The 21,391-nt window shown below is 49.7% G+C and overlaps 2 protein-coding genes across 2 annotated transcripts in view; both read left to right on the top strand.

The window, feature by feature from the left end:
- The first annotated feature begins 261 nt into the window (after positions 1–261).
- LOC144673341 (CD48 antigen-like) lies at positions 262–12,989 on the top strand. Its single transcript, XM_078535234.1, has 5 exons — positions 262–316; positions 1,399–1,719; positions 9,251–9,538; positions 12,325–12,369; positions 12,919–12,989. The coding sequence occupies exons 1-5, from the start codon at positions 262–264 to the stop codon at positions 12,987–12,989; spliced, it is 780 nt and encodes a 259-aa protein (XP_078391360.1).
- A 251-nt stretch (positions 12,990–13,240) lies between these two features.
- LOC144673342 (SLAM family member 5-like) overlaps positions 13,241–21,391 on the top strand; it is a 19,187-nt gene continuing 11,036 nt past the window's right edge. Inside the window, exon 1 of the mRNA XM_078535235.1 lies at positions 13,241–13,270. Within this exon, the coding sequence (XP_078391361.1) occupies positions 13,241–13,270 (30 nt within the window). The remainder of the gene's footprint in view (positions 13,271–21,391) is intronic.

Consider the following 21,391-nt stretch of genomic DNA (forward strand, 5'->3'; position numbering starts at 1 on the left):
CCACACTGGCCTGAGGCTGAGAGCCCTCAATATCCCAGTGAAGCCTCCCCTAGCCCACCACCCAATCCGATCCCAGCCCAATCCTCTTCCTGGCTGTTAACAGCCCCTGTGATCAGGAGGGAGCTGAGGGAGGGTGTTCGCTGGGATTGTTGTGTCCGGACCTGTCTCTCCAGTTACACCATCACCACCAAAACCACAGTCCAACCCCCAAGATTAGGCCCAATCTCTCCGGCTGCCCCTGCTTCCTGTTACTGAGGGAAGATGGAGCTCGGGAAATGGTTAGTCTGCTGTTCCCTGGCACTCTCCGTATCGCCCGGTGAGTTTTATTCAGCACAAGTGTTTGTGGTTTTCGCTCTCTCTCTCTCTCTCCCTTTCCCTGTTTCTCTCACTTTCCCTCTGTCTGTCTCGCACTCCCTGTTTCTCTCTCCCAGTCTCTCTCTCTCTCTGTCTCTGCTTCTCTCTCTCTCTTTCTCGCTGTCTCTCCCTATCTCTGCCTCTCCCTCCCTCTCTCTCTCTCCTCTCTCTCTCTCTCTCTTTATCTGTCCCCCTCTCTCCCTCTCCATGTCTCTCACTCTGCCTCTCTCTTTGTCTCTCTCACTCCCTATCTCTCTGTCTCTCTCTCTCTCCCTCTTGCTCTCTGTCTCTGTCTCTCTCTCTCTCTCCCTCTCTCTCCCTCCCTCTTGCTCTCTCTCTCTCTCTGTCTCTCTCTCTCTCCCTCTCTCCCTCTCTCTCTCCCTCTCTGTCTCTCTCTCTGTCTCTCTCTCTCTCTCTCCCTCTCTGTCTCTCTCTCCCTCTCTCTCTCTCTCTCTCTCCCAGTTCTGGTTTGCTTCCTCATTTGGCTCCATGTGTGGGGAGATTTACCTGAACGTTTCCTTGGCTGAGGGGTCTTCAGTCCATGTGGGGAGACTGGGGAAGCCGGGATCGTTCTCCTTCCAGCAGAGAAGGTTCAGGGGGAGATTTAATTGAGGCGTTTGGGATCGGGAAGGGTTTGGAGAGAGTAAATAGGGAGAAACTGTTCCCAGTGGCAGGAGGGTCGGTGACCAGAGGGACACAGATTGAAGAGAATCGGGAAAAGGACCAGAGGGGGATGAGGATGAGGTGAAATGTTTGGACACAGCGAGTTGTTGGGATCTGGAATGAGCTGCCTGAAAGGGCGGAGGGAGCAGATTCAACAGGGACTTTCCAAAGGGGGAATTGGAGAAATAGTTGAAGGGGAGAAATTTGCAGGGAGATGGGGAAAGAGAGGGGGGGAGTGGGATTAATTAGATCACTCTGTTAAAGAGCTAGCTTGGGCTGAATGGCCTCCTGGACTGGATGGTTCTATCAATTGACATCCTCCCTTCAGTCACTGAGCTGCCTTGTTGCTCACACACTGACTGTCTCCTCTTGTTCCATCAGTTCAGAGTCAGGCTGCCCGACTCCCCGTGAATGGATCCCTGGGTCAGTCAGTCCCCCTGTCCATGGGGATCCCACATGGATCGAAGAATGACGAGGTTGAATGGTGGCAAATTATAACCAATCTCAAAATAGCGAAATGGGAAAATGGGATCATTAAATATTATGGCCGTGAGGAGTTCAAGAAACGGAATAAACTCCATCCAGAGGATTTCAGTCTGCAAATCAGTGATTTACAGAGAGAGGACGCTGGGGTCTATGAGGTTTCTGTTATTCTATATTCAGGAGATGAATCTTCACGGACGGTACAACTGGACGTGTACGGTGAGTGAGATTCTATCTGACACCCCTGCCTTTTACCCGTTGCTGAAACTTATCACATTCCTGTTTGGGGAGAGATATTTCCCGATTTCTTCAATTGCTCCTGTCCTGGATTTACTGTTCAGGTAGAGGGGGTGTGGCTCTCTCAGGCTGGGGAAAATTCCCCAATGTTGGAATGTCCGAAATATTAGCGACAAGTTCTTTCACCCCCCACAAACCTCTTCCATCATTCAAAATCCTCATGGCTGCTCTTTGCCCTTGTCTCCACATTCCCCACGTGGTCCTGGTCTGTGGAATCTGCGAAGGGTCTTCAGTTGGGTGGAGGGCTGCAGTTGTGGGTGGTCGATCTTCGTGGGGGGCTGCGGCTGTGGGTGGTCGATCTTCGTGGGGGGCTGCAGTTGCAGCCTTGTTATCTCCGGTTGAGCCTGACACTCTGTGTCCCTCACCGTGATGTTGCCTGTGGGCCTGCAAACCTCCAGATCTCCTCCCTCCACTTGGCTCAGCTCCCTGCTTAAACTCTGCTTCAAACGTTCCAAAAACTGCTCACACCTGTGTCAGCTTCCCCTTCATAACTGGTGGCCCAGTTATACTGTTTTTTATCGAATTTCTTCCCTGAAGCCAAATCAAGGTTAGTTCTTTGTCTGAATTTGGTGGGCCTCTTCAGGTGATTGTTGTCTCGTTGTTTTTAATGGGCTCGCAAGATGTTTATCGTTGTCTTCCTGCCCCCGTAACTAGTCTTGAACTGAAAGCTATTGTATGTGTGGAGTATAGATGGCTTTGCATAATTGCATTGATTGTGGTCTTCCTGCCTTAGTGGTTAGTAGTGATTATTTATGCAAGGTTTTTGATGGGCTTTAGGTTTGTGTAAGATGAAGTCTTTCTCTGGGTTGATTGTGTTAAAGGGAAGAATGCGAATTCTCTCTCCTCTCGTCCTAGCCTCCTGTCTGCCGGGTTCAACACTTAACCCAGCAGTTGGATCATCTGCCGTAAAATTCCCAAAGTCATATCCTTGTTGATGATATGAAAAATGTGGGAATTTTGAGAACCCTTCACTTTTCTCCTTTGTACATATTTTCCCCTTTGAATGCAAATTCCCATTGTTTCACTTTGTCTTCGGACTTTACCTCTCTACTTATAAAAATTTATAGAACCAATTTTACCAGTAATCTTTGGGAAAATGTAAACACACTGTTTCTAAACTTCTGCTGGTTGAATCCCTCTTTTGAATTCAAGCCAGTCTAGTTTATTTAAAAATGCAAAGGTCCTTTTACACCTTAAATTCTAAACTTCCCCCATGTTTAACTACGTAACATTTCAAACTGAGCTTATCATCTAATACACCAAAGCACCCAGACCAGCTGCTTATAATTCAGTTCACACACACACACAGACACACACACACACACACAGACACACACACACACACACACAGACACACACAAACAGACACACATACACACACACACACACACACGGACACATGCACAGACACATGCACACACACACACAGACACATACACACACACACACACACACACACACACAGACACACACACACACACAGACACACACAAACAGACACACACACACACACACACACACAGACACGCACACACACACTCACACACACACACACGGACACACACGCAGACACATGTACACGCACACACACACACACGGACACACAAACAGACACATGCACACACACACAGGCATGCACATACAGACAAACATGCACACGTAAACACAGACACACACACACGCAGAAACGCGCGCACACACACACACACACACACACACACACACATTGATTTTACAATAAATTTCAATAACATTGTGGTCATTACTATCTCTCCCTGACAGGTGGGTGCAGGGGGACATGCCAGGAGCAGCACCAGGCAAACCTAAAAATGAGGTGCCAACCTGGTGAAGCTATAACACAGGACTACTTGTGTACCAAACAGCATAAGCAGCAAGTGATAGACAGAGCTAAGCGATCTCACAACCAATGGATCAGATCTAAGCTCTGCAGTCCGGCCACATCCAGTCGTGAATGGTGATGGTCAATTAAACAACTCATTGGAGGAGGAGGCTCCACAAATATCCCCATCCTCAATGATGGGGGAGCCCAGCACATCAGTGCAAAAGATAAGGCTGAAGCATTTGCTACAATCTTCAGCCAGAAGTGCCGAGTGGATGATCCATCTCAGCCTCCTCTGGAGGTTCCCAGCATCACAGATGCCAGTCTCCAGCCAATTCGATTCACTTCATGCGATATCAAGAAACAGCTGAAGGCACTGGACACTGCAAAGGCTCTGGGCCCTGACAATATTCCATTAATAGTACTGAAGACTTGTGCTCCAGAACTTGCCGTGCCCCTAGCCAAGCTGTTCCTGTACAGCTACAACACTGGCATCTACCCGGCTATGTGGAAAATTGCCCAGTTATTTCCTGTACACAAAGAGCAGGACAAATCCAACCCGGTTAATTACCGCCCCATCAGTCTACTCTCCATCATCAGTAAATTAATGGAAGGGGTCATCAACAGAGCTATCAAGTAGCACTTGCTTAGCAATAACCTGCTCACTGATGCCCAGTTTGGGTTCCGCCAGGGCCACTCAGCTCCTGACCTCATTACAGCCTTGGTTCAAACATGGATAAAAGAGCTGAACTCCCGAGGTGAGGTGAGAGTGACTGACCCTGGAAATCAATGCTGCATTTGACCGAGTGTGGCCCTGGGACATCACTGCAGGAGTTCCTCAGGGTTAGTGTCCTCGACCCAACCATCTTCAGCTGCTTCATCAATGACCTTCCTTCCATCATAAGGTCAGAAGTGGGGATGTTCGCTGATAATTGCACAATGTTCAGCAACATTCGCGACTCCTCAGATGCTGAAGCAGAACATGTCCAAATGCAGCAAGACCTGGATAATATCCAGGCTTGGGCTGACAAGTGGTAAGTAACATTCATGCCACACAAGTGCCAGGCAATGACCATCTCCAACAAGAGAGAATCTAACCATCGCCCCTTGACGTTACCATCACTGAATCCCCCACTATTAACATTGATGAGAAACTGGGCAGCACCAGCCATATAAACACTGTGGCTGTAAACTTGCTCTGAGGTTGGGAATTCAGCAGCGAATAACTCACCTCCTGACCCCCCAAAGTCTGTCCACCAGCTACAAGGCACATGCATATTTTATTCATTCACAGGATGTGGGTTCCACTGGCTGGGACAGCACTTATTGCCCATCCCTAGTTGCTCCTTGAGAAGGTGGTGGTGAGCTGCCTTCTTGAGCCGCTGCAGTCCATGTGGTGTAGGTACACCCACAGTGCTGTTAGGGAGGGAGTTTCAGGATTTTGACCCAGTGACAGTGAAGGAACAGCCGATATATTTCCAAGTCAGGATGGTGAGTGACTTGGAGGGGAACTTCCAGCTGGTTGTGTTCCCATCTATCTGCTGCCCTTGTCCTTCTAGATGGTAGTGGTCGTGGGTTTGGAAGGTGCTGTCGAAGGAGCCTTGGTGAGTTCCTGCAGTGCATCTTGTAGATGGTACACACACTGCTGCTACTGTGCGTCGGTGGTGGAGGGAGTGAATGTTTGTGGATGTGGTGCCAATCAAGCGGCTGCTTTGTCCTGGACTGTGTCGAGCTTCTTGAGTGTTGTGGGAGCTGCACTCATCCAGGCAAGTGGAGAGTATTCCATCACACTCCTGACTTGTGCCTTGTAGATGGTGGACAGGCTTTGGGGAGTCAGGAGGTGAGTTACTCCCCGCGGAATTCCCAGCCTCTGACCTGCTCTTGTAGCCACAGTATTCATAGGGCTGGTCCAGTTCAGTTTCTGGTCATTGGTAACTCATGAGATGTTGATGGTGGGGGATTCAGTGATGGTGATGCCATTGAACATCAAGGGGTGATGGTTGGATTCTCTCTTGTTGGAGGTGGTCATTGCCTGACACCTCCTGAAATCCCCTCCTGAATGTTACTTACCACTGGTCAGCCCAAGACTGGATATTGTCCAGGTCTTGCTGCATTTGGACATGTTCTGCTTCAGTATCTGAGGAGTCACGAATGGTGCTGAACATTGTGCAATTATCAGCGAACATCCCCACTTCTGACCTTATGATGGAAGGAAGGTCATTGATGAAATGATGTGAGGCAACCCGCCTCCACCACCCTCCCAGGCAGCGCATTCCAGACCCTCACCATCCTCTGGGTAAAAATGTTTTTCCTCACATCCCCCCTAAACCTCCTCGCCTTGAACATATGCCCCCTTGTGACTGACCCTTCAATCAAGGGAACAGCTGCTCCCTATCCACCCTGTCCATGCCCCTCATAATCTTGTACACCTCGATCAGGTCGCCCCTCAGGCTTCTCTGCTCCAACAAAAACAACCCAAGTCTATCCAACCTCTCCTCATAACTTAAATGTTTCATCCCAGGCAACATCCTGGTGAATCTCCTCTGCACCCCCTCCAGTGCAATCACATCCTTCCTATAATGTGGCGACCAGAACTGCACACAGTACTCCAGCTGTGGCTCACTAAGGTTCTATACAACGCCAACATGACCTCCCTACTTTTGTAATCTATGCCTCGATTGATAAAGGCAAGAGTCCCATATGCCTTTTTCACCACCCCACTAACATGCCCCACCACCTTCAGAGATCTATGGACACAAACGCCAAGGTCCCTTTGTTCCTCAGAACTTCCTAGTGTCATGCGGTTCATTGAATATTTCCTTGTCAAATTACTCCTTCCAAAGTGTATCACCTCACACTTTTCAGGGTTAAATTCCATCTGCCACTTATCTGCCCATTTGACCATCCTGTCTATATCTTCCTATATCATTGAGGATGGGGATATTTGTGGAGCCTCCTCCTCCAGTGAGTTGTTTAATTGTCCAGCACCATTCACGACTGGATGTGGTAGGACTGCAGAGCTTAGATCTGATCTGTGGGTTGTGGGATCGCTTAGCTCTGTCTATCACTTGCTGCTTATGCTGTTTGGTACACAAGTAGTCCTGTGTTATAGCTTCACCAGGTTGACACCTCATTTTTAGGTTTGCCTGGTGCTGATCCTGGCATGTCCTCCTGCACTCTTCACTGAACCAGGGTTGATCCCCTGGCTTGATGATAATGGTAGAGTGGGGGATATGCTGGGCCATGAGCTTACAGATTGTGTTCGAGTACAATTCTACTGCTGCTGATGGCCCACAGCACCTCATGGATGCCCAGTCTCGAGTTGCTAGATCTGTTTGAAATCTATCCCATTTAGTACCGTGACAGTGCCACACAACACGATGGAGGGTATCCTCAATGTGAAGGTGGGACTTTGTCTCCACAATGACTGTGCGGTGATCGCTCCTACCAATACTGTCATGGACAGATGTATCTGTGACACGCAGGTTGGTGAGGATGAGATCAAGTATGTTTTTCCCTCTTGTTGGTTCCCTCACCACCTGCCGCAGACCCAGTCTAGCAGCTATGTCATTTAGGACTCGGCCAGCTCGGTCAGTAGTGGTGTTACCGAGCCACTCTTGGTGATGGACATTGAAGTCCCCACCCAGAGTACATTCTGCACCCTTACCACCCTCAGTGCTTCCTCCAAGTGATGTTCAACATGGAGGAGGCACTGACCCATCAGCTGAGGGAGGGCGGTACATGGTCATCAGCAGGAGGTTTCCTTGCCCATGTTTGACCTGATGCCATGAGACTTCATGGGGTCCGGAGTCGATGTTGAGGATTCCCAAAGCAACTCCCTCCTGACTGTATCCCACTGTGTCACCACCTCTGCTGGGCCTGTCCTGCCGGTGGGACAGGACATACCCAGGGATGGTGATGGTGGTGTCTGGGACATTATCTGTAAGGTATGATTCTGTGAGGATGACTATGTCAGGCTGTTGCTTGACTAGTCGGTGAGACGCTCTCCCAATTTCAGCACTAGCCCCCAGATGTTAGTCAGGGGGACTTTGCAGGGTTGTCTGGGCTGAGTTTGTTGTTGTTGTTTCCGGTGTCTGGGTCGATGTCGGGTGTAGAGATTTGTTACAATTGAGTGGCTTGCTAGGCCTCTCTCCTATACAGGGGGTCACCTGACCTGGGGGTTGAAGGTCAGATATCACATGTTGGAATCTGTCTGGATAGAATTCAGTTAGTGCAGATATGTGTTTACATGAGGAAAATGTGTTATCGATAAAGTTAGCTCAGCAACGATATCGACAGCCTGTGTACATCATTGACACAAAAAACAAGACAACCACCACCTTCTGAAGGGTAATTAGGGATGGGCAATAAATCCTGGTCTAGTCAGCATCACCCACATCCCATGATCGAACTAAACAAAAAGTCCTGGACTCACCTTCAAGTGGAATAACCCTCAGCATATCTACCCTGTCAAACACTCTGTACAGTTCTCCAAGTGTGGTCAAACCGAGGGATATGGAGACCGGAACTGTGCACAGTGCTCCAAGTGTGGTCTAACCGAGGGATACGGAGACCAGAACTGTGCACAATGCTCCAAGTGTGGTCTAACCGAGGGATACGGAGACCAGAACTGTGCACAGTGCTCCAAGTGTGGTCTAACCGAGGGATACGGAGACCAGAACTGTGCACACTGCTCCAAGTGTGGTCTAACCGAGGGATACGAAGACCAGAACTGTGCACAGTGCTCTACTTGTGGTCTAACCGAATTCTGATAAAGGTTGAGCGTAATTTCTCTGATTATTATTTCTGACACCTCCACAAATAATCTCCGCTACTGTGTTTGATGTGCTCATGGTCTTACTGACCTGCAGAGGTACATTGAGATATGTCTCTGTCCCAATGTAAAGATCCCTTTGCTTGTCTATCCCACCTCACTTATTGTTATTGAAATTCATTTCTTAATGAGGTGTCCATTCTTCCAGCCGATTTCATTTCTCTGAATGATGGGGAATTGATACACGTTTCCCACAATCAGACTCTTATTCTGAAGCAGTGCAAAAGCTCCCAGTTTAAACCTATTGCTAATCGTCATCCTGGACCCTCCACACAGTTGAACTGAACACAGAACAGATAGAGCGGGTACACTCCAGACCATAAGGGACACAGGGACCACTGACCAGAGTCATCGATGACAGTCAACCAGAGAACATTCCCAGGATACAATCCCAAAACAGAGACATTCCCTGAGAGATGTTCTGTTGTTTCAATGGGATTCTGTGGGGTTTGTCTATTTCCCCAAAGACCACTGAGTTCTCACCTGCCCCTGACTTGCTGCATCCTCCCACAACAGGGAGTGACTGAGTGTTTGTGATTGGAGTGAAAGTGTGGGTCACACTCTGTGTGATGTACATCCACCCGTTATATCCACACATGGGACCTGTTTGAACTCAGTGGATGAGGAAGCTGTTAAAATGCTGGATGGAGGAATGAGCTGGGATGAAAGTTGGTTTGTGAGGGTCTGAAGCGGGTGTGAGGGTACCGGATATTGAGGGGGTCACACAAGGGCCGACAATCCTTCCTCATGTGTCTTTTGTCTTTCGATCTGAATGTCAGAGCCTGTGACGGGAACAAACATCAGGATTGATCAGTACACGAGGAACTGCAACCTGACCCTGAGCTGCTCAGTGAACACAGGCGATGACATCAGCTTCAGATGGTGGAGGGGAGGTGAAGCATTGGGAAACGACAGCACCCATCATCTTTCCAAAACCGGAGAGGAGTTACAGCTTCATTTGACTGGGGAGCCCGAGGACAGTGTGTACAGGTGTGAGGCCAGGAACCCAGTCAGTGAGGGCACTGCACAGATCACACTGAGAGACGTCTGTAATGGAATTGATCCTGGTGAGTGTCACAGAGAGAGAAATAAACAACTGCATTCAGGGATTACACAGTCCAATGTTGTACCTGTCCTGGGAGTGTTTGATGTGGACAGTGTAGAGGGAGATTTACTCTGTATCTAACCCCGTGCTGCACCTGTCCTGGGAGTGTTTGATGGGGACAGTGTAGAGGGAGATTTACTCTGTATCTAACCCCGTGCTGTACCTGCCCTCGGAGAGTTTGATGGGGATAGTGTAGAGGGAGCTTTACTTTGTATCTAACCCTGTGCTTTAACTGTCCTTGGAATGTTTGTTGGGGACAGTGAAGAGGGAGACTTAATATGTATCTAACCCCATGCTGTACCTGTCCTGGGAGTGTTTGATGAGAGAGAATAGAGGGAGCTTTATTCTGTGTCTAACCCCGTGCTGTACATGTCCTGGGAGTGTTTGGTGGGTACAGTATAGAGGGGGATTTACTCTGTATCTAACTGCTTGCTGTACCTGTCCTGGGAGTGTTTGATGGAGATGGTGTACAGGGAGATTTACTCTGTATCTAACCCCGTGCTGTACCTGTCCTGGGAGTGTTTGATGGAGATGGTGTAGAGGGAGATTTACTCTGTATCTAACCTCGTGCTGTAACTGTCAAGGGAGTGTTTGATCGGGACAGTGTAGAGGGAGCTTTACTCTGTGTCTAACCCCGTGCAGTACTTGTCCTGGGAGTGTTTGATGGGGACAGTGTAGAGGGAGATTTACTCTGTATCTAACCCCGTGCTGTACCTGTCCTGGGAGTGTTTGATGGGGACAGCGTAGAGGGAGATTTACTCTGTATCTAACCCCGTGCTGTACCTGTCCTGGGAGTGTTTGATGGGGACAGTGTAGAGGGAGCTTTACTATGTATCTAACCCTGTGATATCCCTTTCTCTGCTGCTATTGCTGTTGAGACAGTGAGAATGACGTGATGGGCCATGAATCGATGAACCAGTTTGACTGAACTCTGAATTGCCTCTATTTAAACCTTATCATTTCCCTCTCCAACCAGGTTCACCATCCTGCAGCTCTCTCTGTCTTGTGAAGCTGACCATTTCTGTCATCGTTCTGACCAGTCTCCTCTCCGTCATTCTCATCGTCCATGTGATCAGTCGGACCAGCAAAGGTTGAGAATTAGCAGCTCATTCCTGAATTTTACTGAGTGTCACTGATCAATATTCATGGACAAAGCAATAGAGAGAGAGAGACTGAGACTGAGGGAGAGAGAGACTGAGAGAGAGAGAGGCAGAGGGAGAATGCCAGAGAGAAAGCGAGAGGGAGGAAGATGAAGGGAGAGGGAGATAGAGAAGTGGAGAGAGACAGAGGGAACGGCAGAGAGTTTGATTGGGAAGTAGAGAAAGAGATTGAGACGGACAATTACAGACTGACAGAGGCAGAGGGAGAGACAGAGAGCAGAAATATTGAGAGGGAGAGAGAAAGATAGACAGAGAGAGAGGGATTGAGAGAGAAAGAGATAGAGAGAGTGAGTAATTGAGAGAGAAAAATAGAGAGTGAGAGAAAGCACAAGACAGAAACAGAGACACAGTGAGACATAGTGAGATGAAGAAATAGTGAGAGAGATAACGGTTGGGAGACAGGCTTGAGAGATAGATAGCAGAAAGGGTGAGAGTGCGGAGAGAAAGAGAAATTGAGATAATGAATGTGTGAAGGGGAGAGAGGGAGAGGGGGAGATAATGATTGAGAGATGGTGTGTGAGAGGGAGGTTCCAGGAATTTCAAGTGAGAGAGAGACAGAGAGAGAGGGAGAGGGAGAGAGAGAGATAGAGAGAGAGGGAGAGAGAGAGACAGAGAGAGAGAGAGAGGGAGAGAGGGAGACGTGACAGAGAGAGACAGAGATAGAGAGAGAGGGAGACGTGACAGAGAGACAGAGATAGGGAGAGAGGGAGACGTGACAGAGAGACAGAGATAGAGAGAGAGGGAGACGTGACAGAGAGACAGAGATAGGGAGAGAGGGAGACGTGACAGAGGCAGAGAGAGAGAGAGAGGGAGACGTGACAGAGAGACAGAGATAGGGAGAGAGAGGGAGAAGTGATAGAGAGACAGAGATAGAGAGAGAGGGAGAGGTGACGGAGGGACAGAGATAGAGAGAGAGGGAGACGTGATGGAGAGACAGAGATAGAGAGAGAGGGAGACGTGACAGAGAGAGAGAGAGAGGGAGACGTGACAGAGAGAGACAGAGATAGAGAGAGAGGGAGACGTGACAGAGAGAGAGAGAGAGGGAGACGTGACAGAGAGAGACAGAGATAGAGAGAGAGGGAGACGTGACAGAGAGACAGAGATAGAGAGAGAAGGAGACGTGATGGAGAGACAGAGATAGAATGAGAGGGAGACGTGATGGAGAGATCGAGATAGAGAGAGAGGGAGATGTGATGGAGAGACAGAGATAGAGGGAGAGGGAGACGTGACAGAGAGACAGAGATAGAGAGAGAGGGAGACGTGACAGAGAGAGAGAGAGAGGGAGAGAGGGAGACGTGACAGAGAGACAGAGATAGAGAGAGAGGGAGACGTGACAGAGAGACAGAGATAGAGAGAGAGGGAGAAGTGACAGAGAGACAGAGATAGAGAGAGAGGGAGAAGTGACAGAGAGACAGAGATAGAGAGAGAGGGAGACGTGATGGAGAGACAGAGATAGAATGAGAGGGAGACGTGATGGAGAGACAGAGATAGAGAGAGAGGGAGATGTGACAGAGAGAGATGGAGATCAGGGGTCCAGCTCTGTCTCAGGACTGGGTTCACTGACCTCCCTCCTTCTCTCTTACCTCAGGCACGGATTTGGGGGGTAAAGGAACACGGAGACAAATTCCAGAAGGTAGGTGATTCCTTCACTTATCCCCCTCCCCCTCCCCACTTCCCTCTCACACCCCCTCCTCTTCCCCATCTCATCCCAACCCCTCTCCAGTTCCCACCTGCATCGACCCTACAGTCCCCATCTCCCTCCCACCTTCCCTTCCAGTATTCCCCGCTTCCTCCCCTCCCATCTCCACCACTCCCCTCTCTTCTCCCCATTCCCTTCTCCCCCTCCCCTTCCCTTCTTCTCATCTCCATCCCCTCACCTCACCCTCACCTCTGCTCTATCTTCCCTCAACTCTCCCCTCCTCTGCCCTCCCCTTCCCTCCCCTATCTCTGTTCCCTCTTCTCCCTTTTCCATTTCACTCATTCCTTCTTAATCGCTCTCCTCTCCTCCCCTCTCTTTCCACCCCTCTCCACTCCTCTCCCTGCTCCTCTCACCTCTCCCTCCTCTCTCCCCCCCTCACTTTCTCCTCGCCCTCCCTCCGGACATTCCCTCAGCGTCACACACCCGGAATCGAGGGTCTGGATCTCCTGATCCCAATGGTTGTGTCTCCTGTCTCCCTCACAGAGTTGCGAGGAGTTCACTCTAGCCCTGCCGGAGGAGGGACACAGGGACCTGTCTATGAGTTGGATGGATGAGGATTCGAGGAAACGGGGAGAGGAGGACAGTGAGGAGTAGAGGGAGGGAGTGGGAGTTGAGGAAGAGGAGAAGAATTTTCCAACAGCCTTGGGAACAACCTCAAAGAGTCACAGCCGCCCATGGGCTATTTCCAGAGAGACGCCCACCATCAATACATCAGGAAAATTGCAGCTCACCCAACCCTGCACAGCAAGATCCCATCAGCAGCCAATGAGGGGGGCGTTCGCTGACAGTCTGTCCCGGTGACAAGATGGAGAGTGAAAGGAATATGGAGCAGAAAGTGGGATCGAGTATTCCGAGTGGGAATGGCCCATGTTCAGGATGAGAGGTCCCGGAATTTCCTGGAGGGATTCTCACCGGAATCTCCTCACAGCCTGAATTTCACGGCTCGGAGTGACGTGGGGTTTAAGAGGGGTCTGTGCCCACCTGGGCCTTTCAGTCAAATACAGGGGGTTCCCCAGTTTTTGAAGTGATTCGGATGCTGAAACTCCAACCCGTGGTCACTGTTACTTCCAGGGTTAAACATTCTCGCTCTCTCTCAGCTGGCGTCACATCTTCCACCTTCTAGAAACTTCAGCTCATCCAAAACTCTGCTGTCCCTGTGTCCCCAACTCACACTGAGTCCCATTCACACATCACCCCCTGTGCTCCCTGATCCACATTGGCTCCTGATCCTATTTTACAGGTCACTCATCCTCCTGGGCAAATCCCCACTATGACCACATCCCCATCCCTGTAACCTCCTCCGGCACCTACACCCCTACCTATCTCTGTAACCTCCTCCAGCCCCTACAACCCTCCCTATCTCTGTAACCTCCTCCAGCACCTACAACCCTCCCTATCTCTGTAACCTCCTCCAGCCCCTACAACCATCCCTATCTCTGTAACCTCCTCCAGCCCCTACAACCCTCCCTATCTCTGTAACGTCCTCCAGCCCCAACAACTCTCCCTATGTCTGTAACCTCCTCCAGCCCCTACAACCCTCCCTATCTCTTTAACCTCCTCCAGCCCCTACACCCCTCCCTATCTCTGTAACCTCCTCCAGCCCCTACAACCCTCCCTATCTCTGTAACCTCCTCCAGACCCTACAACCCTCCCTATCACTGTAACACCCTCCAGTCCCTACAACCCTCCCTATATCTGTAACCTCCTCCAGCCCCTACCACCCTCCATATCTCTGTAACCTCCTCCAGCACCTACAACCCTCCCTATCTCTGTAACCCCCTCCAGCCCCTACAAACCTCCCTATCTCTGAAACCTCCTCCAGCCCCTACAACCCTCCCTATCTCTGTAACCTGCTCCAGACCATACAACCCTCCCTATCTCTGGAACCTCCTCCAGCACCAACAACTCTCCCTATCTCTGTAACCTCCTCCAGCCCCGACAACCCTCCCTATCTCTGTAACCTCCTCCAGCCCCTACAACGCTCCCTATCTCTGTCACCTCCTCCAGCCCCTACAACACTCCCTATCTCTGTAACCTCCTCCAGTCCCTACAACCCTCCCTATCTCTGTAACCTCCTCCAGCCCCTAAAACCCTCCCTATCTCTGTAACCTCCTGCAGCCCCTACAACCCTCCCTATCTCTGTAAACTCCTCCAGCCCCTACAACCCTCCAAGATCTCGGCGCTCCTCCAATTCCGGCCTCTTGAGCATCCCCCGATTCCCATCGCTCCACCATTGGCGGCCGTGCCTTCAGCTGCCTGGGGTCCTGAGTTCTGGAATTCCCTCATTAACCCTCTCCACCTCTCGCTCTCTCTCTCTCTCTCCTCCTTGAAGATGCTCCTTAAAATCTATTCCTTTGACCCAAGCTTCTAATTACCTGTCCCTTGACAGCCCTTCTGTAGTTTGGTGTGAAATGTTGTTTGATAATTCTGCTGTGAATCATCTTTACTACATTAACCATGTTGTATCGTTGCTTCCTCTGTATGAGACAGGGACTGGATGGAGATGATTTTCTGATCAGGAGCTTCCAAATTTCCTCCAGCGTGTTCTGGGTTCACACCAATCTCTATATCCCTTTTTCACTCTGTCTCTCTCTCGCATTGACTCTGTCTCTCTCTCTATTCCTGTCTTTCTCTCTCCCTCAAATTGACTCTCTCTCTCTCTGTCTCTGTTTCTCACTCTCTCTCTATATCTCTCTCTCTCTCTTTCTGTCTCTCTCTCTCTCTCTCTCTTTCTGTCACTCTCTCTCTGTCTCTCTCTCTCTGTCTCTGTCTCTCTCTCTCTCTCTCTCTCTGTCACTCACTCTCTGTTTCTCTCTCCTATTGATCCTTTCTCTCTTTGACTCTCTCCCTCTCTGTATCTTTAAACTCTCTCTGTTAAGCCCCTGATCCACTCTGTTAAGATCAATCTGTAATCTCCATTTAACAATTGGGACTCAGACTCTGAGATCCAGGGCTGCAGTGTTGCTTTCTGAAGTCTCGTCACTCTCACTACTTGGGGCCTGTGTCCTGAGATTTAACCCTTAGATCTTGTACCTCACTAGAAAAATATACCCCACCAGCTGCCTCTTGGATCTCTCTGTCCCTGAACAGTGGAGGTGTGACACCATCCCTGCTTCAGAGGGAGATCTCAGCTCCTGCCAGTCACACTCCACATCTGATGCCTCAAAGGTGTGCAAATTCTGTTCAGTTCAGTGGAGGAAAGCCACTGATTTCCCCCTGGATATCTGACCGGTTCACGTGAATCAATCTACCTCCCCTGTCCTGACACCCCATTACCATTAGGTATAGGATTTTCCAGCATTCGCCAATCAGTGGGTTGCAATTAGACTCTGATTTCTTCTCAGTTTCCCACTCAGTCAAAGTGAATTCTGGAGAGCTGTGGCATACCTTTGACTTATTCCCAGGAGAAGTGAATTAATCTTCAGCATTTTGTGAGATATCTTAGTGGGAAGTAAAATACTGGATTCACAAAATGCGTGGTTATAAAAGGCATCGTGTTATGTTTGTAGCACTTGCTTTCTTTAAGTTCTTTTTAACACAATAAAGCTTGTTTGGTTTAAAAAGTGAAACCATGTGGTGCAGTTTCTTTCAGTTCATCACTGGGTGTTCAGATTTCTCTTTAAACACTGTCAGTCCTTGCTGGGATTGTAGCAATGTACAATGTTTAACAGATATTACGGACAGATCTCCCATGGCATTGCTCCTGGTTACTGTGCTGTTGTGTTTTCGACAAGATTAGGAACCTTACACTATGCAAGGTTCTATTGGTATTACTGACAGATACCCTGTGGCATTGCTCCTGGTTGATGTGAAAAGGAGTTGTTCAGGAGATACTTTACTGATACTGAATTAAACATTTATCTGCCCAATATCGCAGCTTATGATAGCGAAATCCACGATTACAATTGAGAATCCAATGCTCTGTTTGTTATATAATGAAATGGTCTATCTTGTTCCCCGGTGACTCTCTAATCTCCCATTGGAAGTTGCTGAAGGCTCTGGCTTGGAATCTGTGAGGAGTTGGATATTTTTAGAGAGATCGATGAGAGAACAGTGCACAATTTAACAAATTGTTTTTTTTAAATATTTCTTGTGCTAATTGCTGTAGGAATAAATAAGGATTCAATTTGCTTTTGTTAGGGTTATTCCCATCCTTCAAATAACAGAGAAGTGACAGTGATATGTTTGGTATTAACCACATTTGTTAATATTTTAATAAAACGACATAAAATAATATTTACTAAAAACAATCAGCTTGAAAATACATCCAAAGCAGTTTGTGTAGTCATCGTGTATAAACAATTCTCCGGGGGATCAGGAGTGATGGTCTCTGTCGGGTATTAATGAGGGGAAGTTGATCCTTACTTGGTTATCCAGTTGGACAGTGTGTGAGAAACAAGCTCACATTGTCCTGTCCATACAGAGTTGGGTTTTCCTGTCCATCAGATAGCTGGACATACACAGCTATTGGGGTCTATCCTGATCATTGTCCTATTCCATTGTCTAAACTTTCATCCCGCTCCAATATTACCTCAATTTCACCTTCATTAAAAGGAGAGGCTTTCCCAGCAAACGCTTTCAACCTACGCTCATCCAGTCCTGTGGGTTCACCTGATTTTCTTTACTCATTCATGAGATTTGGGCATCGCTGGCTAGGCCAGAATTTGTTGCCCATCCCTAATTGCCCCTTGAGAAGGTGGGGGTGAGCTGCCTTCTTGAGCCGCTGCAGTCCATGTGGTGTAGGTACACCCACAGTGCTGTTAGGGAGGGAGTTCCAGGATTTTGACCCAGCGACAGTGAAGGAACGGCCGATATATTTCCAAGTCAGGATGGTGAGTGACATGGAGGGGAAATTCCATGTGGTGGTGTTCCCATCTATCTGCTGCCCTTGTCCTTCTAGATGGTAGTGGTCGTGGGTTTGGAAGGTGCTGTGGAAGGAGCCTTGGTGAATTCCTGCAGTGCATCTTGTAGATGGTACACACACTGCTGCCACTGTGCGTCGGTGGGGATGGAAATCAATGTTGAAGGTGTTGGTTTGGGTGTCAATGAAACAATTTGCTTTGCCCGGGAAGGTGTTGAGCTTCTTCAGTACTTTTCAAGCTGCACTGATCCAGGCAAATAGGGAATATCCCATCACACTCCTGACTTGTGCCTTGTAGATGGTGGACAGGCTTTGGGGAGTCAGGAGGTGAGTTACTCATCGCAGGATTCCCAGCCTCTGACCTGCTCTTGTAGCCACAGTATTTATATGGCTGGTCCAGTTCAGTTTCTGGTCAATGGTAACCCCCAGGATGTTGACAGTGGGGGATTCAGTGATGGTAACGCCATTGGGAATCAAGGGGGGATGGTTGGATTCTCTCTTGTTGGGGGTGGTCATTGCCTGGCACTTGTGTGGCATGAATGTTACTTACCACTTGGCAGTCCAAGCCTGGATATTGCCCAGGTCTTGCTGCATTTGGACATGGACTGCTTCAGTATCTGAGGAGTCTTGAATTGTGCTGAACATTGTGCAATTATCAACGAACATCCCCACTTCTGACCTTATGATGGGAGGAAGGTCATTGGTGAAGCAGCTGAAGATGGTTGGGCCGAGGACACTACCCTGAGGAACAGGTACAGCACGGGGTTAGATACAGAGTGAATCTCCCTCTATGTTGAATGAGGTTACAGAGATAGGGAGGGTTGTAGGGAATGGCGGATGTTACAGAAATTGGGAGGGATGTCGGGACTGGAGTTTACATTATTAGGGAGGATTGTAGGGGCTGGAGGAGGTTACAGAGATAGGGAGGGTTGTAGGGGCTGGAGGAGGTTACAGAGTTAGGGAGGGTTGTCCGTGATCACATTTCCTCTCCCTCAACCCCAAGCTCCTCCCCAATTTCTTCTGTTCTATCCATCAGGACCCTCCCATCCTCCAGCCTCTTCCTCTCCCACAGACCCTCCATCCGTTAGAACCACAGAAAGGTCACAGTGTAGAAATAGGCCATTCAGCCCATCGTTTCTGCACAGGCCAGAAAGGGAGAACAGAAACTAGCCACTCATCTTAATCCTACTTTCCAGTGCTTGGCCTGTGGTCTTGCTGGGTACAGCGCTTCAGATGCACATTCAGGTACCTTCTAAACGAGCGTCTCTACCTCCGCCATCAATCTGGGCAGTGAATTCCAGACACCCAACACCCTCTGGGTGAAAAAGATTTTCCTCATGTCCCTGCTAACCCTTTTACCCATCACCTTCAATCTGTGTTCCTGGTCAGTGATCTCTCCACTAGGGGAAACGGGTCTTTCCTGTCCACCCTATCTAGACCCCTCATCATTTTATACACCTCAATTAGGTCACCCCTTAGCCTCCTCTGTCCTGAGGGAAACAACACCAGTCTGTCCAATCTCTCCCCTTGGCTGCAATTTTCCAGCCCTGACAACATTCCTGTAAATCTCCTCTGTCCTCTCACCAGGGCTATTATGTCCTTCCTGTAATGTGGTGACCACAACTCTCCACAAAATTCCAGCTGTGGCCTAACCAGTGTTTCAGACAGTTCCAGCATTACCTCCCCACTTTTGTATTGGTCCAATAAAGGAAGGAATTCCATTTGCTTTCTTCACCACCTCATCCACCTGTCCTGCCACATTCAGGTACCCGGGGACATGCACTCCAAGGTCACTCCCTTCTTTAACCCCTCTCAATAACTTCCCGTTTTTGGAGTATTCCCTCGCTTTGCTTGCTCTCCCCGAATGCATCACCTCACACTTTTCCGGATTGAATTCCATTTGCCACTTCTCCGCCCAGTCAACCGAACCATTGATATCATTCTGCAGGAGACAGCTTCCTCTTCACTGTCAACGACATAGCCAATGTTTGTGTCACCTGCAAACTACTGAATCATTCTTCCCACGGTTAAGTCTAAATCATTAATATATACAACCAACAACAAGGGCCCCAACACTGAGCCCTGTGGAACACCACTGGAAACCCTTCTCCATTCCCAAAAACATCCATCGACCATGACCCTTTGTTTCCTGTCACTGAGCCAATTTTGGATCCAACCTGCACCTTCCCCTTTATCCCATGGGATCTCACTTTCCGGACCAGTCTGCCATGTGGGAATGTGTCACATAAATACCTTCCCGAAATCCATGTAGACAACATTCACTGCACCACCCTCGTCAACCCTCCTTGTTACTTCCTCACAAAATCCTATTCAGTTCATAGGACACAATCTCGCCCTAATAAAACCTCGCTGACTATCCCTGACCAGCCTGGGCCATTCTAAGTGACAGCTTATCCGGTCTCTCGGGATTCTTTCCAATAATTTGCTCACCACTGGAGTCAGACTGACCAGCCTATAATTTCCTGGCCTGTCCTTCTCACCCTTTTGAAATAGAGGTACAATGTTCGGAGGCCTCCAATCCCCTGCGGCCTCGCCTGTATCGAGTGAGGATTGGAAAATGATCCTCAGAGCATCCTCCCTATTTCCTCCCTGGCTTCCTTCAACAGCCTGGGATACAATCCATCCGGCCCTGGTGGTTTATCCACCTTCAAGGATGCCAGTCTCTCCAGTACTCCCTCTCTCACCGAGCTTATTGTGTCTCATATTTCACTCTCCTCCTCTTTAACTCGATTGGCTGCATCACCCCTCTCTTTAGTGGAGACAGAGACAAAGTACACACTGGAAACCCTGTCCACACCTTCAGCGTCAACCGACAAGTGACCATGTAGATCTCTGCTCCGCCTACCTTTCCTCCCTTATTTTCCTGCTCTTACAGGGAAAACATCTTCCAATTTTCTTTGATTTTACCTGCCAATATTTTTTTCATTTCGCTTTCCTAATTTCCATTTGTCTTCATTCCCCTCTCCCTCCGGCCTCACTCCCTCTCCCTCTGCCCTCACTCCCTCTCCCTCCGGCCTCACTCCCTCTCCCTCTGCCCTCACTCCCTCTCCCTCTGTCCTCACTCCCTCTCCCTCTGCCCTCATTCCCTCTCCCTCTGTCCTCACTCCCTCTCCCTCCGGCCTCACTCCCTCTCCCTCTGCCCTCACACCCTCTCCCTCTGTCCTCACTCCCTCTCCCTCTGCCCTCACTCCCTCTCCCTCTGTCCTCACTCCCTCTCCCTCCGGCCTCACTCCCTCTCCCTCCGGCCTCACTCCCTCTCCCTCCGGCCTCATTCCCTCTCCCTCTGCCCTCACTCCCTCTGCCTCCGGCCTCACTCCCTCTCCCTCTGGCCTCACCCCCTCTCCCTCTGGCCTCACTCCCTCTCCCTCCGGCCTCACTCCCTCTCCCTCTGGCCTCACTCCCTCTCACTTCGGCCTCACTCCCTCTGTTCTCACTCCCTCTCCCTCCAGCCTCACTCCCTGTGTCTCAGGTCCAGACCCCGTCATCCTCAGGCACAACCAACCCTCCCTGGCTGGAGACGAGGGGTCCCTCCCAACACTCCCTCCCCCACCCACCCTATCGGGATCCTCCAATCAGGAAATCCCTCCTCCACACAGGTGACCGAGGCCCCCGGCCCTCACACGGGCTGTTCAAACAGACACGTGTCCTGAAACGTCGCCCGAGGTCACCGCTCGAGACAGGAGGTCGCAAGTTGAACTCTGACCCCATGGTCCTGACCCCAAGCTCTGACCCTTGGCCACATACACTGGCAGCCAGTTCTGACCCCTGACTGCACACGCTGACCCCAAACTCTGACCCCTGTACACACGCTGACCCCAAACACTGACCCCTGTACACACGCCCTGACCCCAAACGCTGACACCTGTACACACTCCCTGACCCCAAACCCTGACCCCTGTACACACGCTGACCCCAAACACTGACCCCTGTTCACACGCTGACCCCAAACGCTGACCCCTGTACACACGCCCTGACCCCAAACACTGACCCCTGTACACCCGCCCTGACCCCAAACTCTGACCCCTGTACACACGCCCTGACCACAAACACTGACCCCTGTACACATGCCCTGAC

This window comes from Cetorhinus maximus, unplaced genomic scaffold (assembly GCF_964194155.1).
Source record: "Cetorhinus maximus unplaced genomic scaffold, sCetMax3.hap1.1 HAP1_SCAFFOLD_344, whole genome shotgun sequence".
Taxonomy (NCBI): domain Eukaryota; kingdom Metazoa; phylum Chordata; class Chondrichthyes; order Lamniformes; family Cetorhinidae; genus Cetorhinus; species Cetorhinus maximus.